General features: G+C 44.1%; 2 protein-coding genes across 2 annotated transcripts in view; one reads left to right on the top strand and one right to left on the bottom strand.

The window, feature by feature from the left end:
* Positions 1–22,553, bottom strand: part of LOC139620615 (transcription factor PU.1) — a 53,861-nt gene that overhangs the window by 17,162 nt on the left and 14,146 nt on the right. The window lies entirely within an intron of this gene.
* Positions 5,200–22,553, top strand: part of LOC139620613 (leucine-rich repeat-containing G-protein coupled receptor 6) — a 38,092-nt gene continuing 20,738 nt past the window's right edge. Inside the window, exons 1-2 of the mRNA XM_071476333.1 lie at positions 5,200–7,102; positions 20,796–20,867. Coding sequence (XP_071332434.1) covers positions 6,855–7,102; positions 20,796–20,867 — 320 coding nt within the window. The 5' untranslated portion in view covers positions 5,200–6,854. The remainder of the gene's footprint in view (positions 7,103–20,795; positions 20,868–22,553) is intronic.

The raw sequence follows: 22,553 nt of genomic DNA on the forward strand, positions 1-22,553 counted from the left end.
TGTATTGTGTGTGTGTGTGTGTGTACTATATATATATATATATATATATATATATATATATATATATATATATATATAAAATTCAATTCAATTCAATTTTAATATACATTATCTCAAGGCACTTAACTGGGTAAGGTTGAGACCTTACTTTGTTATAGAGAAAAACCCAACAGTTCCCACAAAAAGCAAGTGCTTGGCGACAGGGGGGAGGAAAAACTCCCTTTTAACAGGAAGAAACCTCCAACAGAACCGGGCTTAGGGTGGGCGGCTGACTGCCTCGACCGGTTGGGTTAATCATCATTGAAAGTTTGCTGTACAGACCTACAGTAAAGGCGGGGAAGGGAAAAGTTCATCACTGTCTTTACATTGGTGGAAGGTGTACGACCAACAACTCTACATCAGGGAAAACCTCCTCCATGGAATTGGTCTGTGGTGAAATACAATAAGTGTGGAGTCCTGCCAAGATTGGCTCTGCCACACTAGAGTTTTTTTCCCCTGATGCCTGGCTAGGGAGAATATAGCCTGTGATGTAGATGAAATCTTCTGGCCTGACCCAGTACAAAGGCGTGATGCTAGGTGGAATGAATCTTGAGTTTGATTATGCCGTTACGTTTACATGTGTTTTTAATTTGTCCTTGTCCTTTTTCCCTTTTGCCATAGTGAAGATTTACTTTATAAAATGCCTTTACTGGAGCCACATGTCCTGAACACTGTGCTTTCCATTTTTTATGTGGTGTGTAATGAATGCTCAGTTGTTTTTTTTATTTTTTGTGTATAATTTGAAAACAGTGTTTCATTTGAGCATAGATTAAATGTTTGGGGATGATTGATTTTGCAAGAAGAGTCAAGTTTTGTGAATGTAGTTGGACAACTTGGTTTTTTTGTTTGCAGTTTTGAGAAAAACATGGAAAGTTTTAAGAAATGTGTTTTTGCGATTGTGAAAAACGAATTTGTTTGGCTTACATTTATTGCTGACATGGTGTGCACAGTGTAAGGTTGTATACAGTTTCTCATGAAATGTTCTGTCCTGTTTGTTTAGTGCTGTTCACTGCAGATGAATATCAGCTCTGAGATAACTCTGGTAATGAAATGAAAATAAACACATAATCAAATTATTCCCACTGCTGGAATATAATGGGATATCTTGGCTATCACTGGTCATCATTTCAGAGGTTAAAGTGTGAATCCTACTGTAATTCGTTTATCTGTGTTATAATAAAAAGACACAACATTGCTGAACTGCATATTTCCTAATATGTGACACTAACCTCGGACCCTCCAGTGGAGGTGAGGAGCTCTATCTCTCCAGCCGGTAATGGAGTGCTTTGCTGAACTCCATGACTAACCACATCCCTTGAGGCTTACTATCGTCCCATACAAACACACAGATATATAAAGACCTCAGCCACCCCTGTTTTGCCCACTCGCCAGCACCCCCTCCTCTACAACCCCCCCCGTGCCCCACCCTTGCATCCTCATTCCCTCACCCCCCCCCCCCCCCCCCCCCTGCTGCTCTTTCTTTCATTCATTCCTTTCCTTTGTACTGTGAGATGCAGAGAGGAAGAGAGGGACGGGGGGAGGGATGGAGTGAAGGAGAGGGACCTTTTGTTGGCTTTCAGGTGGTTTCACATGAAAAGCCAGAGCACACACCAAGGTTGCCGCCACTGGTGACCCACTGCGTCTCACTTGCTTCCGCTGAGTATACCTTCAATTGCCTGTACAGCTCAGACATGCAGAAATACAGACACAGGCAGATTTGTGAGCACATGCGTCTGTTGACATGTGCGTGCAGGTGTGCAAAAATATACACACACTTATGTTGATGTGTGGAGGTGTTGGTGGGTTAGGGGATATGGGCAAGGAGGTGAGGTGGGATGGAGTGTGTGTGTGTGTGTGTTGGGGGGGTTGATTGCACGGCTACTTTCTCTGTTCTTTCCCCAAACGGACTCTTCTTCCTGCAAGGAGCTCAGGTAGCCGTGTGTGTGTGTGTGTGTTTTATTCCCAGGTACACCACGGTGAGTGCTCTCAAGTTAGTGTCAGGTGTCAGGTAGCTACTTGTCTTTGTGTCTTCAAGGCTGCCGTTGCTTGGATAGTGTTTACAGCCCAGAGAGCACAGCGGAGAGGGGGAGGATGGGGGAGGAGAGGGGAGAGAGCACAGGCTTTGATCTGATGCAGACTGTTTGATAGCGTGTGTGAGTGAGAGAGTGAGTATGCCAAAAAAGGAGAGAGACAGAAAGAATATGAGTGCATGCATATTTTTCCAGTGCCATGTGCAAATGTCTGCACACTTGCAAACAACTGTGAGCCATTCATTCAGCGCAGGGCTGGCTCAAGCCTTTTTGGAGCTCTGAGCAGAACATGATTTCACCCACTATATGGGTTGTGTGAATGAATTGTACATACACACAGAGCTTGATTATCACTAGAGTGCAACATACACCACATAAAGGAGGCTCGGGTCATTTGCCACATGTCTTTTGATGCATTTATCACATGCCAGATGCGTCACAGAGCTAGGAGCAGTAGCAAGCTCCAGCAGCTGGGATGTGCCAGTCAGGGAAGTGAATGTGATAAAGTTTCTGCTTCTCTGAAGAACTGATGTGCGTGCATGCTGGGAAATAGGACAGTGACATATTGTGACAAGTTGTCATGATGTTGCTCTGTGTGTTGCCCTTAATGAAGCTGAAGCAATTTTACTGAAAATGATGTGACTCCAAGCCACCAGTATGTGCTGACAGCTAACTGAATGACTAGGGCTGCCCCTGGCCAAAGATTTTCCCAGTGGACTAGTAGTCATTAGTTCAAGCCATTAGTTGACTAGTCATAACACATTTATGATATTAATTGAATCATTTAAATCTATATTTTTGGGGAGAATCAGAAAATGGTTTGAGGTCCAGGGTTGAGAAAGAATGTTATAAGTGACATTGTCAACACAGAGAAACACAAAACTGTAATAACAAGCCTATGATACAAAATTCAAGCAAACTGCCTGTTTGAACACTGGCAAAAGCAGTGATGATTCTGAATGTGTTGGAGCAACCAGCAAGGAGAATTTTAGAGTGAGTGGCCATGCTAAGTGGCTAACATCAGGCTACTTTCGGGTTTCAAATGATAATCCATGTTAATTAATGAGTTTACATGTCACCCTCTTGCGGTCATCCCTTACCCACGCAAAATGTACCCAAACTTTGGATTTCCTGCCCGACATATCTAATTAATGGAACACACTGTCTTGTATTTGCTACGTGTTTTGATATTTCCCACTTGTGAAAATAAAAAATGCTGCCTGTTCATCTCTGTGTCCTGTTGATTATTTTATTATTAAATATGCCCAGTTAAGTGAACCCAAGATGCTTGGTCACACTGTAATAACTGCAGGGACCAGCCATGTGTATGATGTCTGTCCCTGACTGTATGAGTGTCCCCACTTCCTGTGGAGTTTGACTTTTCTTTTTCCTGCAACAAACTGACCGATGAAAACTGGGTCGGCCAAGACTCCTCTCATCAACTTACATTTGGTTGACTGTTAGTAGGCATGCCCTATAAATGACATAACATATTCTCATCAAATACGGAGCTGCAGGACATGTTAACATAAAACATGCAACAGGTGAGCATCACCAGACAAAACCGCAACATCAACATAATATCATGCAGCATCATATAATTACAGCTGATGGATTAAACTAGTATTAACTACCACATATCAAATTCAGCAAAGAAGGGTTAGGTTAGGGTTTTCCAGACTCCAAATAGTCTAGCATTAACACATTTTGACAAAAGTTCTCACAAGCACATACAAAAACTTAGCTGCTTCTTAGTCCCCAAATAATCCGACTAGAGACATAAATTGATTTATTCTTATCTATAAAAGTAGAAAAGCATAAAACTTCCCCCTCAACTATCATGAAGCCATGCACCTTAGTATACGCATGTCTTTAACCAACCACTTTATCAACTATTGCATTCTCACCCTTTTTCTCTCAAGAGGACTGGATTACCGTGGCTTACATTTGACCCCGCACACATCTATCACAACTGTGTCAGAACAGGTGCAATGAAAACAAATACATAGCCTACTGCTCTATTGGTTAGGAGTGCCATGCATGGTTGTGAGCGTGTGTTTGTGATTGAAGGGAAGAAGGACAACAAATGAGAAGAAGAAGAGAAGGGAAGACACACAGAAAGAGACAGGCAGGAGACCGGACATGCAGGTTTTTACAGTAAGCGTGTTTTAGGGCTCCCTCAGGGCCAGACAATTAAATAGTATTTAAAAAGATGACAGAGCTCTGTACGCAAGAAGGGGAGAGGTGCGAGAGCCCGGGGAGTGGAAGAGTTTGCAGGTGTATGAAGAGTATGTGAGCATGTTTTTGTATATGTGCACGTGTGCCCATGGGAATCAGTGTGTGCTGTACGTGGGTGTACTGTAAGATCACGCAAAGGTGCTACTGTGAGCAGTCTGTAAAACTCCTAATGTGCAACTGAAGCAGTGAGTAGAGAGAGAGAAAAAATACCATAAAACATCACTTTTATGGTTTTCAAACTAACAATAGACAGAGGAAGCAACAACAGACATACCACTACAAAGAGGGAGGAGAGAGAGAGAGAGAGAGAGAGAGAGAGAGAGAGAGAGAGTGAGAGAGTGAGAGAGTGAGAGAAAGACAGACAGAGAGAGAGAGACTGTGTGAAGACCAGCTCTGAAAGAGTTTTTGTGGGACCATAACAAAGGCCCCTCAGAAAACACAGTGGCATAGGAATGTTAATTAATTAATGAGAAACTATTCAGCCTACAGAGAATGGTGGAGAAAGAAAGACAGAGAAAAGAGAGACGGAGTAACAGACAGAAAGGCTGGAAGGGTAGACAAACTCAAAGTGCGTGCAAAGACTTTTTTCTGTTATAGCATGGTGCGCATTTTTTATAGGTCCAGTATCTCTGCAGCCATGCATTTTTTCACAGTGTAATTTATGTCATAAATTAATATGTCGCACCTTTGTTCTTGGCTTTGCATGTGCGCATTTGCGTGCATATAACATACGGCTGCTGTAAAATGAAATCTACGGTTCCTCAAGTCTGAGATTTCCAGGAACTAAGAAAACAGCTTTGTTGTCCACATTGACTACCATGCATTTTTGAGTTGATCCAGTGGGGTTTGAAAAGATTTTGAGCCCAAGTTATTGTCACATTTGATCAACTCATTGAAGACCATGTAATCCCACTCGTAAAACATGAAAGTCACCAAAACTGGAATTATGAGGTGCGATTAAATGCTAACCCCATCTAGGATTTCCGCTAAATTTCTGAAATTTATTGCGTTCATCAGCCAGTAGTGTTTTATTGTAATGGTTTCTTTCACTGAAGAAATTCATCCTCCCTCCCTGTTGCAGCTTTTTACCAGTTAGTACTTGCTGCTGGGAGAAAGGCCTGATCTCAATGGCAAGCCAGTTTTTCTTTGATTTGTTACAATCATAGAATGCATCATAAGGCTCTTGTGCAACATCCTGTACTTACAGGTGCCCAGCATGTAAAGCTTAGTTGTGTAACATATGAAGCAGAGTTGTATGCATCATGTAACATCATTCTTGCCCTGCTGCTTACTGAATCAGGGAAAGCCCAGTTTTATTTTTTTTAATATTAACTCTACTGTATGTGCTGCAATAAGAGAAAGGGCTGTTGGATGAAATTATTTTCAGGATTCTGTGGAGAAACTCTGAGTGAGCACTGTGAAATACAGATAGGCTTTAGCCCAAGGCAGCTGACACTGCTTCACAAATCCACACTCTTCTCTCTATAGACTGGAGTGTGTGTATGTGAAATGGATACATGAACTCCTTTGCGCCGGTCACTCATAATCTGTTATTTTCTATGGGTGTTCATGCATGTGTGTGTGTTTCTGCGTGTGTGCAATCGCGACATTCCAGCGGCAGAAACCTGAGAAGGTGTGACTTACGAGACACTGGATTCTGCTCTTTCTGGGGACTGAGGGGTGCCGAAGTGTCAGAATTCCAATTTCCTAAAAACAGTCACTCCCAGTCACACACTCTGACCCTCTGCATCTCTCTCACACAGCCAAACACACACTGCTGCCTTCATTCTTATCCTCCAGAGCTTGCCTTTTTCTCCCTCCTCTCTCTTTCAACTGTAAACACTGTCTCATTTTCTCTGAGTTCCATTCATAAGGTCCCACAAGGAGAAATCTTGTCTCACACCACTGTACTGCATTGCCACCCCCTCCACCCTTCTTCCCCCTTTCCCTTCCTCAAACTAAACACTCATTCCTTCTCCTCACAGAGGAGAGCTTCTGGGCAAAGTAAAACAGGGGAAAGGAAGAGAGGGAGAAAGAGAGGGAAGAGTTTGAGAATCGCGGGCTCCTCCTACTTTCCGGAGATGCTCCAGCCCATCCCTAAATTGTGGGCCAATGAGGGTGGCTCATTCACAACTCATGCGGTCCTTCTACAATAGGTAAGGAGAGAGAGACAGAGAGAGGAAGAGATATATACAAGAAGAGTGAGAGAGAGAGACAGAGAGGGGGAAAGAGTGACTGTGTTTGGGGGAGAGAGACAGTGAGAGAGAAGAGGGCAGAGTGAGAGGGAAGACAGGAAAGAGGGGAAAGAAGTTATATTCAAGTGAACCCCTGGGAATGAAGTGGTGACTGGGAGACAGAGCAGAGAGATGAAGGGGCAGAACTTGTGACAGGGACAGATTTACAGTGTAGACAACCTGCTCAGCATTCAGAGGAGGATTCAGTAAAGAGAAGAAACATTGGAACTTCCTCAATTATCACAGCTGGCTCTCAACCAAGAGGACAAAAGAGAGAGAGAGCGTGACAGGACAGGAAACCCCACAGGTGTAGATGCAGACAGGTGGACAGTCAGACATGTTGTCTCTGCTTGTGCTTCTCTGCATGGCTGGAGGAGTTTGGGGGTCCGCCCCTGGAGTGTGGGGGTATGGACGGATCCAGGAAGACAGGCAGGGGCCAGCGGTGTCGCTGTGCCCGTCTCCATGCCAGTGTGAAGAAGATGGGATATTCGTCATGGTGGACTGCTCAGAGTTGGGACTATCATCTGTGCCAGCCAACCTCAGCCCTCTCACCACTTACCTGTGAGTAACACGTGATTCTGTTACAACAGTTAGGGACTTCCGGGGTGTGTTATCTTGTCCTGTTTCATCTTCACCTTTCCACCTCCAGGCCTGTGTCTTTGACCCCAGTCATTATTGTCTTGTGTATGGACATTCTATGTCATCCTTGATCCCCAAACCTCCTCTTATTCAACCATGGTGCCAGTTAGTTTCATATGAAAAATAAAAAACAATCATGAGTCCCAATAGTTCTGGATATTCAGTTGTAAGTGAAAAAACTCTTATTCATGTTGCTGAATTGTATGTGGGAGCAGTAGGCAACAGACAGTTGGATGTGTGACCAGGAAACAGTGGCAGAGCTCGCATGTAGATAAAAACGGACAGGGCCAAGTGGGAACATGTGTGTGTGCTGACCACTATAGCAAAATTACTGGACCACTTCTTTCAGTGTCAGGTTTCTGAGCGCCAACTGGAGACCCAGCATGAGAGAGAGTGTGTGTGTTTGTGTGCGCCTTTGTGTACATGTATGCATGTGTGTACATATATATATATATATATATATACACACACACACACACACACACACACACACACACACACACACACACACACACACATATGTGTTTGTATGCATGTGTTTGCATGTTTAAACACAGATGTGTTTAAGGGTTAATTATCAGTTTTATTCCACAAGTATGTATCTTGCTGTTCTATGGTACCAAAACTCAAGCGTTAAACAGAGAAGAATTGTTGGCATTTGACTCAGAAAATGAATTTAATTGTCTGTTTTTCTTTTGTTAGATAACTTCATTTCAGGGCTTCATTTAGAAAGACTGAAGCGAAATGGACATCATTTTTAAATCTGACTTATGAGTTGTGTTTAAGAGCACAAGACATTAATAAACATAGTGTAAATACCATAAAAACATGATCATTAATATTATTTATCAATAGTATTTTACTATAGGGATTTGCAGGAATTAATCCCAGGGATTTTTAAGGGCAGTGAGAGAAGTTTTTGACGTATATTATGCAAAAGACAGGAGATCTGGGCAGTTCCTTACACCACCCTGCTGTGGCTTACAGCCAGATCTTTTAAATTGCTTCACTGCCTAAGCCTCTGAGGACAGATTAGAGACACTTTGTGATAACTGATATTGAAGTGATAGAAGTTGAATCCAGGAAACAGGGTGTGATAGAGCAGTTGCTCACTAGGGGCTCTACAAGTATTACAAGAGTGGAGGGACAGAATTCGGAGGGAGTGAGGAAAGATCAACAGTTTATGTAGCAAACGAGTTTTAAGGAGACACATAAAAGACAGCTCTATTTGAATGATGCCTGACTCTTCAGCAGATTTCACAATGTTCATTTGAAAGTTAAAACACATGCAGAGTTTATGGTGGTGAAATATGGTCACTAACTCTAACCACTCTACCTATGAGAACATCAGGCACTTGGTCCAACAACAGGGCATGCCATACAACTAAGCCAACACACACACACACACACACACACACACTCACACACACACAAGCGGGGATGAATCTGGGAGGGAGAGTGTTGAGCCTCTCTGTCCTCCTTTAAAATAAAAACAGTGCTGACCTGAGACTAAATCTACACTGCTCTCAAGTAATCCACTACAACCATGTGCATGCATTCATGCTCACACACACACACACACACACACACACACACACACACACACACACAAATATACACACAAACACACATCATTCCCTACAAACACAAGAGTAATTGTTCATTTCCCCTTGTTACCTAACGGTGGAACTGGACCAATTAGTGAGTTTGAGGGCTGATTTAGAATAAGATAAATAAACTCAGCGACCAACCGCACACGCCCACACATGCATAGAAACACACATTTCTGCAGATGAGAAAAGAAGGGAATGTGAGACACAAGGAGAGATGCCGCAACAAATTAAGATACCACACACAAGAATCACAGATTTCTCCTTTGCCTCGCTGATAAAAATCATCAAACACAAACAAAACAACATCCCCTCCCTAACCCTGCCCACATGCATACATAACCCAGAGCCCAGCACAGCAGGCCACAGTCTCTCATTTCGTCCTGGAGTATAAAAGGTTACAACAGCGGAGAGCCGGTCCAATCCCCACCAGGATCTGTCAAACTGTCCAGCACGCCCCGCTGTGCTGTGGAGGCTGGATTAGCCTCCCAGCACATACTGTAGGCTGCCGAGGTCACAGGGATTTGCTTGGGAACGGTCCACATTACAAACCACATCCACACAATGCTGTGAAAGTATATGACATCATTCACCCGTGTCATCGGAGAGTTCTTCAAAGTGAGCGCGACTGTACGTGCTGTAGCGACCGAAGGGGCAATCCAGGCAATGCATGATTCACTCCATTTTCTAGTGTTTATTTGCACACTTGGACGTTTCCACTCCATATAGGTAGAAACATTTGTACACAAACAATCATAACACTGAGGTGAATGCAGGATGACTCTGCAAAGGAATTTAACCATTCGGAGGCAAAGATGCTTCCAGGAACTCGGAGCAAAGTGGGTAGAGATTTATGACAATAATCGTTTCCGTGGGCAACGCATGAAATGAGCTGTCATGTGAGATGCTTTGAAAGCCTCTCTCTTTGATATCAGATTAGAGAGGAAAGACACTGCCCAAGGGTGTGTGTCTGCGTGGGTGTGCGTGCATGTGTGTTAATGTGTGTTGAGTTTGAGAACACTGCGTACTGTATGTACATCAGGGATTGGTGCTGTTTTATGTGTAGCTGCAAGCAAAGTAACTCATCATAAAGAATTGGCCTCACAGTGACACAATAAGTAGGCTGTCTGTCACAAATGTTAGCTGGGAGTAAATGAATTAGACAACTGTCCCCCTGATAGACTTATACCTATTTAAATGAAATATTGAATCATGTTGAAAATAATGAGTATGTTCAAGATCAAGCTGCCATAGACTTTCAGTTTGGAGGGTTGTCAGGTGCTTATGTTTACACGTCCCACACTTCCCTCAGCGGTCTTCACTGTGTGCACATGGGTGTGTAAGAGGAAAAGAGTGTGTGTGCATTTTGTATGTGAGTCAGGGGCTGGGGTTGAGCAGCGATTAGGTGATGCTTTGTGGTAGCGGTGAGCGCGGTGAACTTCTAACGGTGTTTTGGCCGAGGCCAGGAAACCGCAGCTAGCGCATTACCAGACAGAGGAAAACCAAGGAGTGTGTGAGTGTGCGTGCGCGTGTGTGTGTGTGTGTGTGTGTGTGTGAAGACCACCCAGACTGCTGAGGGTTTTTTTTTTCTAGCCAGTGGAGGTGAAGCAAGAAAAATAGAAGAAGGGAAGATGAAGAAAAGGGGTAAAAAACTGAGAAGGAGAAAGGTGAGGATTGGAAATTGCTGGTAGAAAAATGTGTATTGACTCGGTTGAAGTTAAGCAGGAGTCCACACACTCATACAAGCATGCAAAAAACAAACACATACTGTACATACACATGCAGGAGACAACATCCTGCCTCTCTGTGGTGGCCATGACTGTAACAGTCGTGTGCGTGTCATTTAGCCATTATGTTGATGGAATGATTCCTATCATGAGCGACCGGGGGTCACACTGTAAACATCATGTCTGAGAGAGAGAGAACACACACAAAAAGAGAGAGAAATTGTGAGGGATGGAGGGGAAGGAGAATTTGGGGGGGGAAAGAATGAACAAAAATAAGAGAATTGTAGAGAAAAGAGGACTGTGTGTGTGTGCATGTGTTTGTGTGTGTTTGTGTGTGTGTGAACTGTCAGTGGAGGGTCCTCTATACAGCAGCTATCAGCTCCAGCATCAATGTCCTGGCTCCAGTCGTCTATGGTAGCCCTCTGCCTCAACTACACTCCCCTCCCTCCCTCCCTCTCTCTATCTACCCCCCCACCACCCATTCTCCTTTCCTCACCTGTTTCCTCTGGCCTGCTTCAATTAGAAGAAGAATCCATAAATTAAGTGCTTGAGTGTATGTGTATGTGTATGTGTGTGTGTGTGTGTGTGTGTGTGTGTGTGTGTGTGTGTGTGTGTGTGTGTGTACACGGGCGCGTGTTTTCAGAGCAGGTGTTAACGCTGGTCATGTAACACCAATTGCAAATGTACAGTCTCTGATGTGGACTGTGCCTCTTAGAAACTCAGAATGAATGCATATAGCTCAGGGCAGCGGGCTGAGAAAAATGAAGGGTGTGTACCCAAGCCAATTGGTGTAAATGTTTTCAAGGTGTGTGTGTATGTATGTATGTGTGTGTGTGTGTGTGTGTGTCAGTGGGGGGAGGTGGTGCTTCGGCTACAAGCCAACTAACTGTCAGCTGTGATCAGAGTTGGAGAAGAGAGTTACGCACCTCAGATTATACAGAGGAAGAAAACAGTGACATATGTAATCATAGTTATTCTGTTCTGCTTAAAAAGTTGGACAAAGACGCACAATTTTTTTCCTTTCTCGATTTGTTTGTTCAGTCATTCATTGTTCCTTCCCTCCCACAAACTGGAGGTGTTTGCCTCAAAGTGTCAATTCCTCAGCTCTCTCCTAGATTCCCTGGAGGCCCTGCGGTGACCACCAGCAGAAAAAGCCACTTCCGCCTGCAACAAAAGTGATATTTATGCCAGAAGGGTGTTGGAGAGAAGGGAGAGGCAGTTAGCGTTGGATGGTGCAGTGGTTTGTGGTTTCCTGAGAGCAACCTGGGAGGCTTTTAAATGTCGCTCAGGGACAGACGGCAGGTAGGCAGGTAGAGGACAACAATGGAAACAATGACAATTCCCTCAGGAGCGGCAGGCAGAGAAGACAGAGAGGCCATAGTGTTACTCTACCGCTCCATATCCTGTCCTTTAGAAAACAGCAGAAAGCAATCACGACACAAGATCTTGAGGGGAACCAGGGTGGAGGAGGATCGGCGAAGTAAAGTGAAGGGTGTCTTGGGGCTGCATGTCACAAGCCTGTGAGGACTAAACACAACAGTGGTTACCCATGCTCAATGACTGAATATGTGAATCTGTATGTTTCGTGTGATACCAGCGTGACGCAAGTGTGACACAGGGGCCAGGAATGTGCTTTCTGTGACGTGTGGTTGAAGGGTGAAGGGCTGCTTCTGACTGAGAGGATTCAGAATGCCTGCATGGCCCAGATTCCTATTCAGCCCCTTTCCAACCCTGGGAATCCATGGGAATGTTTGTGCGTGTGTGCGTGAGTGCATGAATCTGTGCAAGTGCACTAGCCCTATCTTTTCCACCACAGAGAAGGCATTGTACTGTCCCAGGCCAGGCCGCGACAAATTTCCCTAAATGTCCAAGTGCGTATACACGCATATGTGTAAATCTATACACATGTGCACCCAGGACCCATGCGAGCTGTTATTTTTTATCAGTATGTACATATGGTCGGATAACTCGTGTCCTACACTAGTTGTTTCTTGTTTCTCTCAATCTTCACCAGAAGAATATAATACTTTCTTAAAACAAGGAGTTTGGTTTCAACCAAATTTAGGATTTTGCAGTGGTTGCTAATCAAATTTTATGAGGCTCCCAAATTTGAAAAAGGAATCATCTTAAAACTGACTTGTTATCATAAAGATATCTCTAGATATTTGTCTTTTTTATATAATTTTCTTTCTTTCCCACCTCTGTAAAGCAGAGGCTAGTTTGAAAAGAGAACAAACAAGAAAAAAATGAAAAGAAAACAAACAAAACTGAGTTTATTAGATTAAAAAGGTTAGGATTAGGTCAAAAAGAAATGGTAATTCTTATCTTTAATATCTGGTTTTCAATTTTACAATTCAAATGATAACAATAAACTCATAGAAACTAAAATAATGAGCTATATGAAGGGTTGTGTGTACATGAGTGCTGAATGCAAAGTGTGTAAGACATAGCTCTCTAAGTCCCCTCTGTACCTCAGCATGGCTCTGTCTGTCTCTGTCTACCTATCTGTGTGATCGCTGGCCAGGCCTGCTGACTAAAGTGGCTCATGTGGGGCTGGCAGTGTGCAGGTGATGACTGGCAAGAGCTAATGATACTTAATGCCCTTTCCAACAGTGTACACACACACACACACACACACACACACTCTCTGTACCCACAAGACCCTCATGTACACATTACACACAAGGAAACACGTTCCACAAGCATGGATGTACATACACACATCCATGCTTGAACACACACTCACAATCACATGCGCATACTGACTTAATGATGGTTAATGCCCTATCCAATCTCCCTGTGCAGCATCAAAGCATCCCACAGAGCAGTGCTGATACAGCAACGCTAGCAGGGATTAGGTCGGGAGAATGGGCCACTGGGACGGGAGTTAGCTAAAGGGAACAAAGAAGCAATCGCAGACACATTTAAATGTCACACACATGTGCACACACCTCAGGGCACACACACACTCACATATATAGCATTGGCCAAATGTGGGTAACGGCACAGGAATGTCCAGGAAATGGGAGATGGGATGTAGAAAACAGAAGGTGAAGAGATGGATAAAGAAGGGAGAGAAAGAACGATAAAACCATTTTCAGAAGCCTTAATTTTGGAGGGTTAGTTTAACTGACCTGAATACAGAAACAGCAGTCAGGTCACTCTGATGGCAGAAGGCAATGGTATTACTTCTCGCTACAACTGGGCTTCACAGGTGTATTTTCCATCTGCTGTGAAGGGAGGCTGGAGAGAATTCGTCCACTGCAGAGCCTCAGCAACTGCAGCCAGACTTACTCATGTCTCTATTACATGTCTGAGAAGGAGCAAAAGAGGAAATCTGGACTTTTTACATGCATGGCAAGGGGCCAAACTAAATCTCTTTAAACCAACAGCAGCCACATGTCCTCATTGGTATGGGGTAAGATTTCATCGAGCGCTGATCTAAGTTCAGTTCTAGATGTTATCCGTGGGTACAGTTGAATATATGGAGCAGATGAGCTGATCATAGATCTGTGAGTGCAGCAGTTAAGGAGGAGTGAGCCAGGAGTGGATTTGAGCAGTCTTCTAACTAGATCCAGTGTCCTCCTGTTTCTGCCATTCAACCAAATGAAGTCATAATAGAGCCTGACACTAATACTCATCGGGTTTCATTTACTGTTGTATCCACTGCTGAGAATCTGCCTCGAATCAGTGTGCAGCAAAAAAAAAAAAAACGCTCTGTAAGAGATACCTTTTCAGGATGTGCGGAAAAGTGGTGAAATTTGTAACCCTCTTCCACACATCAGTGGCATCTGTTTGTCCCGTGTTCTTGAAACATTTCTTTAATGTGGCATGAATTTTTAGCTTCGATTTAGAAAGAAAAAAAAAAAGTTCTCTGGCACTGGTCATGTAACAAACATATATGAAAGCCAGACAAAATATACATGCCAAACAACAGATTAGTGGACTATGGGCAGGGCTATGAATGCCTTTCTGCCTTCCAGAGCTATGTCCTACCCACAACAGCTGCCTGTCAGTCCTGTCCACATGTTGGAGTTAGTTGTAGGTTGTGTAGCGCCGACTGTTCCAACACTTCCTGTTCCATTACTGAAGTGCTTGACCTTTCACCCCCCTCCCCTCTCGCTCATGACAGGGTGTGTGTGGGAGGACAAGGAACGGACACAGAGCGTGTACATGCACGTGTGTATGTGTGTGTGCGGTATACCAGGGTATGAATAAGTCCCAGAGGGCATGAATATGTTTCCCATGACATGGCCTCAGACTAAACAGCCGCTCTCTCCACCCAGACATCCGCCTGTCATTCTCCGCTAAACCGCAGCAAGCGGAAAAGGGCACAAAACATGGGAACACAAAAAACATAGACGTATCTTCCTTTTCTGCCTTGTTATCTTGTCCCCCCCCCCTCCTCTGTTTTTCTGCTCTTTTGTGGCCGAGATCTCTCCGTGGCCCTCCTTGTCCAGGTGAAAGACTTCTCCTCACCCTCTCCCTCGCTCTTTGTGCCCCGTGAATGAGAGAGAGAGAGAGAAAAAGAGAGGGAAAGATAAAGAGAGAGTGCCTTCGGACACAAAGGGCAGTGTACCCCTCCCAGGAAGTCTGGGAGAGAGGGAGAAAAAAAAAACACACATCTTTAGAGGAAGGAGGAGGGCATGACAGCATTGTACCCTCCTTCCTGACTCTTTGTGTGTGTGTGTGTGTGTGTGCGTGTGTGTGTGTTTGTGCAAGCTCATGTGTGACTGAGAGAGAAACTGAATGCCAAAGCAGTCAGTCTATTCAGATAGAAAAAAAGCAAACACACTTAGACCTCACCCTCACTCACAGCACACACACATTTGCTCTCTCTCTTTCACACACACACACACACACAAATGCGCACAACCATTTAGGCCCTCTTTTAGGCGGCGCCCGAGCATTGACTACCAGTTGCATTGTGTGGCATAAAAGATCCTCTTTCATCGTGGCCTTAACTGTTTCAAAGAACTAAGCGGAGAGGCTCAGACTGGCTGAATCCGACTGAAGACATTACTGTCATAGTTACTGTAAAAGACAGCCAAGGTGTGGCTCAAGCACCGCTAGTGCAGAACTCCTGCCCTCTGGGCAAGGCTCCGGTTGTTGATTTCCACTAAAGATCTATTACTCTAATGTTCCTCACAGATAAGCCGTCTTCAAAGGCGTCGAGCTTACCGCCATTATTGGCTGTTTGTTTGGTAAGACTCTCCACCTGAGTGAGGGAGAAAGGGATTGGCAGGGAGGGAAGAAGAAAGAGAGACAGAGCAGAGGAGGAAGTGAGAAGGAAGACCTCAGGGTATGGCTCATGTGAAGTGATTTGTGTGTGTGTGTGTGTGTGTGTGTGTGTGAGAGAGAGAGAGAGAGAGAACGAGCGAGAGAGAGAGAGAGTTATGAAAAACATCCCTCTCAAGGGCAACAGTGTAAGCCTGTTTGTTTACACGGTTTTGTCTGCATTGTTATGTACAGTACCTGCATGTACTTAACTTTTCCATACTATGTTTTTTTTTTTTTTACTCTAACAGTATCAAGTCATCTCTCCTCAGGCTGTGTTCCTGCTCAGCTTTGTCTGACTGACACATTTCAGCATTGATGCTAGAAACAGACACCTGCCTGCTGATCACATCTGTCCCAGTCTGAGGGTATATTCACTCACCAGGGTGGTCCATCATCCACCCCACAAAAGCCACCCGGAGCCTGGAGTGTGTATGAGTGCCCGTGGATGTAGCGTGGGTGGGTGGGTGTGTGTGTGTGTGTGTGTGTGTGTGTGTGTGTGTGTACGTCTCCGAACATAAACAGGGCTGTTTTTCATATGATGTGGCCAGTTGTTTTGCTGCGCTAAGTCACCAGCTCTTGTCAGAAATGCTTCCAGTTTGAAATTGGCTACAATGGAGCTAGGGGCACATTCACACCCACGCACACACTGCCTTTGATCACACAACCGATAACATACTTCAGTAGTTCTGTTGACGGCGAAGAGGAAATATGATAAATCACATTATTGTAACTGTGTAACCTCATGCTCCGGTTGAAATTTGAAACGGAGATGGGGACAGAAAGGGTGAGTGCGAGCGATCGAGTGGCATAAGAGAGAGAGGGGGAGAAAGGGCCAAGGCTGATGAATGGAAATGTACCTCTGCCTCTTCATGCTTCTGTTTCCCCCTTAAGACAAGTTTCTTGCCATGGTTACTCTATTAATCACAGCATAAAGCAGTCAGATATCTAGTGCTTTACCTTTGTTCCCATGCCAAAGCCTCCTCTCTTACATTCACAGGCACATAAGCATGCACACACTTAAGAGAGGAAAGACTGAACGATCTATCAGAGCATATTGTGTATCTGAAAAACATGGAACAGTGGAGGGAATGGAAATGGAAAAATGTCCATTTCTTTTTTTTCCTCCTCCAATTGCTGCCTTATTTTCCTCAATTTCACACAAGCTACTGTGCTTAAAACTCACGAATTAAATGAGCGCACATGAAAATCTAATTCCTCCCTGGGGAAAACAGGAAGAGATCATTGACAGCTTTGTCAGTCATACTGTTGATTTGGAGCAGGGGGGGGGCAGTCAAGAGGCACATTTGTGAGTGTGTTTGTTGAGGGATGAGCATGGGTCTCCATGTCTGCATCCTTTGCTCCTAATGCTGCTCAGGAGTCTTTAGTTCGTCATTCAGCAACAGACAGAGATCTAAGGGGACCAGATGGCCTGTGCGCCTTGGTCGGTTGAGAGATGTGTTGTTCCCTGAGCAATATCAGGCTCCTTTTCTTGACGCCGTGATGGCCAAGATAGGGCAGGACAGTTCCCTACTGAATACTTGCATGAAAAATGAAGAAAAGAAACCACATGTAGTTCACTGCTCTCCCTCATACACACACACACAGACCCACAGAGCAATCCTTTTCCATGCCCCGACAGTGTCCATGTATGATGTGGTGAAAGCCCAACCAGGGATTGTACCCACCACATCTGCAGGCTCACTGGGAAACAATAGGGGTGTGAAAATGAGCGACAGACATCTTACCACGCACACCGCAGCCACCTATAAATGGAAAAAATATTGCACTGCACACACAGACACAGATACTGACACACATACTTGCACTCTCTCACACAGGAGACACACACACACACTCAGACATTAGAGATGCCCATAAAATGGGGACACAGAACCCCCAGTTCTAATTGTGAAACTCCCCTACGCTGCGGAGCCTGCAAAATCTTTAACCGCTCTCTTTCTCATTTCTTTTGTGGCCGTTTATTTGCGTTGAAAATATCTGCACGTCACAGCGCCAGCCGACACAATGCACATGTGGTAGTCATCAATCATAATTATCATGGTTTAAAAAAGCCACAGCTGTTATTTGATTTTAAAAACAAGCCATAGCGCAGCGCCTTCCAACGATACGTCAAGTTGTCAGCGGAGGCCTTGGCCTGCGCTGCAGAAATGTCTCTCTCTCTCTCCGGCTTCCCAATGAGCTTGTTGGAGAGCACAGCCGAGCTGAGCTGCATTCAACCTTTCCCCATGACTCACCACTGTGTGTCTTTATTTTTAAACATTTTCTCTCTCCTTTGCAGCATGTTTATTCTGTCTGAGTGAGGCCGCTGTTATGGACTTCACACAACGTTTGTTTATGGCTTCTTTAATCAGGACCAGATAATGGAGAGTTGTCCATGGGCGCATCCCCAGAAGCTGGGCGATGTGTGTGTGTGTGTGTGTGTGTGTGTCTGAATGTGCATGTTGCAATGCTTTAATGATCTCTCTTGAATGTTCCAATAAATATTTTTCTCAGTGGAATATTAGTACACACACAATAAATCGGATTACGGTGTGTATGTATATTGCTCATGAGGCCCCATGAGATGATCGTGCGCTGTGTCATAAGTGATGTCACCCAGTCTTGATTATGTCAATTTATTCGCCGTTACTGCCTGCTGTGTCATTTCCATGGCAACTTTGTTATCACTTATATTTACCTCTGACTTTAATCAAGCAGTAGTGCAATACACTTGTTGTATTCATTCCCAGATTACTGCCTGGAGCTCGAGCAGATTGTGCCAAAAAATGGGACAGGCATGAAGCATATAATTTACATGACATCACCACAGTGCTTTAGTGGAGAGCCAGGCTCAGGGTCCTATGATAGCATGGGAACATAGGACATACGGTTTGGGGTAGTAACGTGTAAAAAGTAATGAATTATATATTGTTTGCTAATTTGCTGAATTATTTTACTTTTATTTATTATCTTTTAAGAAAAGTATTATATTGTTTAAAGGAGCTGATGAGGAGCACAAGATTTTATATACTGGATTTACCATGTTTAGTTATGTTCAGTCCTGTGACATTCACTTGTAACTGCAAAATTTTCAGTATCAACTAAGGAAAATCCACAACATACATTACTGATGACGCTATAAGTCTGAAAGGTGCACTTGTGGGGTTTTTCTTGGAACATAGATTGGATTAGATTCAAGTATTCAAAAACAAGCCTTACAAACAAGTTGAATGAATTTCCTTTACGCCGTAAAACATTTGCAAAGCCCTAATTAAGTGTTTTACAACGAGCATTGTTTACTCTGACTTGTGATCCCCTTATTTTCCTCTTTTATTTGCCCATTGCTACCTTTTTATAGCATATTACTAGCACCACCTATCAATATGAACCATTCTCCACAGTTGACATAAGTGTGTATAATGACACTCCTGTGCTCATGGTCTGCCAGCAGAGCATGAGGTACAAATAACACAGGGACCTGCATATCAAAACATGCTATAAAGTCTAAGTCAGTAATGGTAACAACAGTGGAAAATTATTTTTCTACTTTGTTCTGTGAAACCATTTTTCCCTCAACACTGATTGAAAGCATCCACACTGCATGTGTCCTTGAGTAACACCTTGAACCCCTCTCTCTGCAGTCAGACCTCCCAGGAGGGGGGCATCTGTAACAGGAAATTCCCATTCATGGAAAGTAACATGCCGTTATTATGCTTTCATAAGAAAAATAGTCAATGTCAGCAGAGGCTGTAAAAAGACTACATAATTATCTGACCTACAAAATCTCATGGCAAAAGGACAGGGTAGAGACTGCAAGCTCATCACATGGTGAGAACACACCTCCTCCCACCACATCCCAGAGCCTAATGTTAAACATTATCTTTGACAAGGTAACAAGCTGTTGGTATAACTGGATTTGTCACAACTGCTAAATATGACTGGCAACTCAAAAACCCAAATTTGTGAGCAGCTTGTTGCTGTACAGTGTTCTTTTCCACATCTCCCCTGAAGCTGAATATAGATCACGCCTGCGGACAGATCCATCCAGCCCCCCGTCAGCTTGGCTGCCTTGACAAACAAACAGCCAGTGTGTCAAAACTCCCAAATGCGAAGAGCTTCTGAGAGCACAGTTTACACTTGCTAGCCCGGTGGTCTGGCTTTATGAGCAATGGTTAGTGTCATACACACACACAAGTCTCTTGAAGACTCATGCAAGACCCCATGGGCTGTGAAAGCAAAGAAGGGGTGACGTAACACCTCCTTGCTTTCATTGTGTTTATCAAAGAGATGACCTTACATGACTGGAGCCACAAGGTTATATATGTTTTCTACCAGAGCCTGACACATAAGTTGTCCTCGTAGGTTATGTGTGTGTGTTGAACGCGCGCGTGTGTGTGTGTGTGTGTGTGTGCATGCATGCATGTATCCGAGCATCCTGGACCTCTCCCTCTTTGACCGCAACGCAGCTGCGTCAACACTCACCCCACAACACACCCTCTCACGTCAGAGTGTGTGTCAGAGGGACAGAGAGAAATGGAGTGTGTCTATATTACAGCTCTGAACAAAAGAGGGAAGGAGAGGGTCTCCTGAGAAACCTGGGGGAGAAAAAAAGAAGAGAGAGAGAGAGAGTGAGATGGAGAAGGAGAGAGAGGTAGATATGGAGGGAGACTGAGGGGTCAGATATAAGAGTAGGTAGAGTGAGACATCTGGAAAAGAGAAAGAGTCACTCGGACGAGGAGGAAATTACAGCTGCCCAGCAATGATTCATTGGGGAAAATTCTCATCTACATCTCCTTCTCCTCCCTTTCGTCCTCCAACCTCTCTACCTACCCCTCTAACCTCTCTGTGTGTCCTACTCCCACTCCTTATGATTGATCTCCATGTGAAAAACATTTAAACATCTGTAACTGTATATGTCCAGGGCACCTTAAAGGAACAACGATAAGGTATACATTGATTGATACTTTGATATTGATGCTCTCTGTTTCCTCTCTCTAGGGACCTGAGTATGAACAACATCAGTGAGATCCAGCCCAGAGCCTTCCACCGATTGCACCTGTTATCAGAACTGTAAGTACAAAATCATTCAACTCACGTTCAATTAATAAACCTCCACTGCCACAACTCACTCATGACAAGAAACAGTCGTTCCCCGAGCCGATGATATGTGCAGCCCTCAGTGATGGGGATTGATGACTCTGGCCTGCCTCTGATCTCTCCTACCAAGAAACTGCCTGCAGCAATATGCTAGTATATCGTGGGATGTCTACAGAGGGAGGCAAAGGGAACCTGATATTCACTCAGAGAGTGAACATACTCTCTGATATTCACTCAGAGAGTGAATATATGGTCCTCAAAGTGTTTAGAGAGCAGGTTCTGTGCTCAGCATCCAAGCCGCTGCTTTCTTGCCCTCCTTGACTTTGTTTCAGCTGGAGAGCTCAGCAGGAGCAGTATACACGTAGACACAAGCCCTTGCCAAGACAAACACACACTATAGGAGACCGTCAGGATGGGATTGAGGAAAATGAAGAGAGCAAAGATCATATGTTTTTCCTGTTTATAGCATTAGGTATACATATGGCTGGGTATCATTAGAAACACAGGTGCTGAGACGCTGAGTGAGTCAAATGCCAAAACAGACATGGTTCTAAATACTTACTTTTCTTAATACATTCCATTTTTTTTTTTGTTCACAAAAAAATTAATTTCACAAAATAAACAATATGTTGCCAACAAAGCTGTATAAAATTAACATAAATATGGTCTGAACCTGGGTATATGTGATCTCAAAATAAGCAAACAAGACTAAGAATTTGACTCTGCCACTGTGCCAAATTTCTTGACTTCTGAGCTACACACAGTTTGGTCAGCACTTCACAAAGTAGAAAGTATTGGTTTCATTCTCACAGGGCTGATGAAAGAACACATGCTGTAGCAAAATCCCAAAACGTTTTGAACACATTTTTCGGTGGACCTCACCGATATCTGATCTGACCACTCAGCAGAATTCGGCTCGGTTTGACAAAGGCTGCCCGCAGATTTGCCCCAAGCGTGTGAATGTGTGTGTAAGTGTGTAGTAATTCATGGGGGCTTATGTGTGTATGTCAGCCTTCACCTGATTCTTTTACTTCTGAAGCCTGCAGTGTCTGTGTGTGTGTGTGTGTGTGTGTGTGTGTGTGTGTGTGCGCGCGTGCGTGTGTGTGTGTGTGTGTGTGTGTGTGTGTGTGTGTGTGTGTGTGTGTGCGTGTGTCTCCATGGGGTGTTTGAACAGTGCGCTGTTTTCTTTGCTAATTCTTGCAGCTGCAGCCTGTGAGGCATGAGCTAATGATGATGAAAGCAAAAGGTTTGCTGGATAACCGTTCAGTTGACTTTGAATCACAGTCAAACTGGGTCTGAAGAGTAGAACAAAGCTGAACAAAGTTTTGTGAAACCTTGAAGTTACAGAATTCAAGACTTTGATTCATTGTCATTAATTGAACTGTTGATGTGAACTTTTGCTGTTGTAAAAACGGTAAAGGTCAGGCATTGCTGATGGCGTAATAATCAGAACCACACAGAGCAGAGTGATGCTGAACATTGAGGTTGACATTTGCCTGCATTGGGGAAGAAGGGGGTGGGGGTCTTGGATGCAACTCCACCTGTAGTGTTTGTCCAGAGATAATCCTCCCTGTATTTTACAACCCTGTTGATCTTCCTTCCCCTGTATTGCTCTCATGTTCTGACATTTTATGGAGACGTTCTGTTGCTTTGTAACTC

This window comes from Trachinotus anak, unplaced genomic scaffold (genome assembly GCF_046630095.1).
Source record: "Trachinotus anak isolate AG129_WGS33_773 ecotype Australia unplaced genomic scaffold, CSIRO_AGI_Tana_v1 ptg000004l, whole genome shotgun sequence".
Taxonomy (NCBI): domain Eukaryota; kingdom Metazoa; phylum Chordata; class Actinopteri; order Carangiformes; family Carangidae; genus Trachinotus; species Trachinotus anak.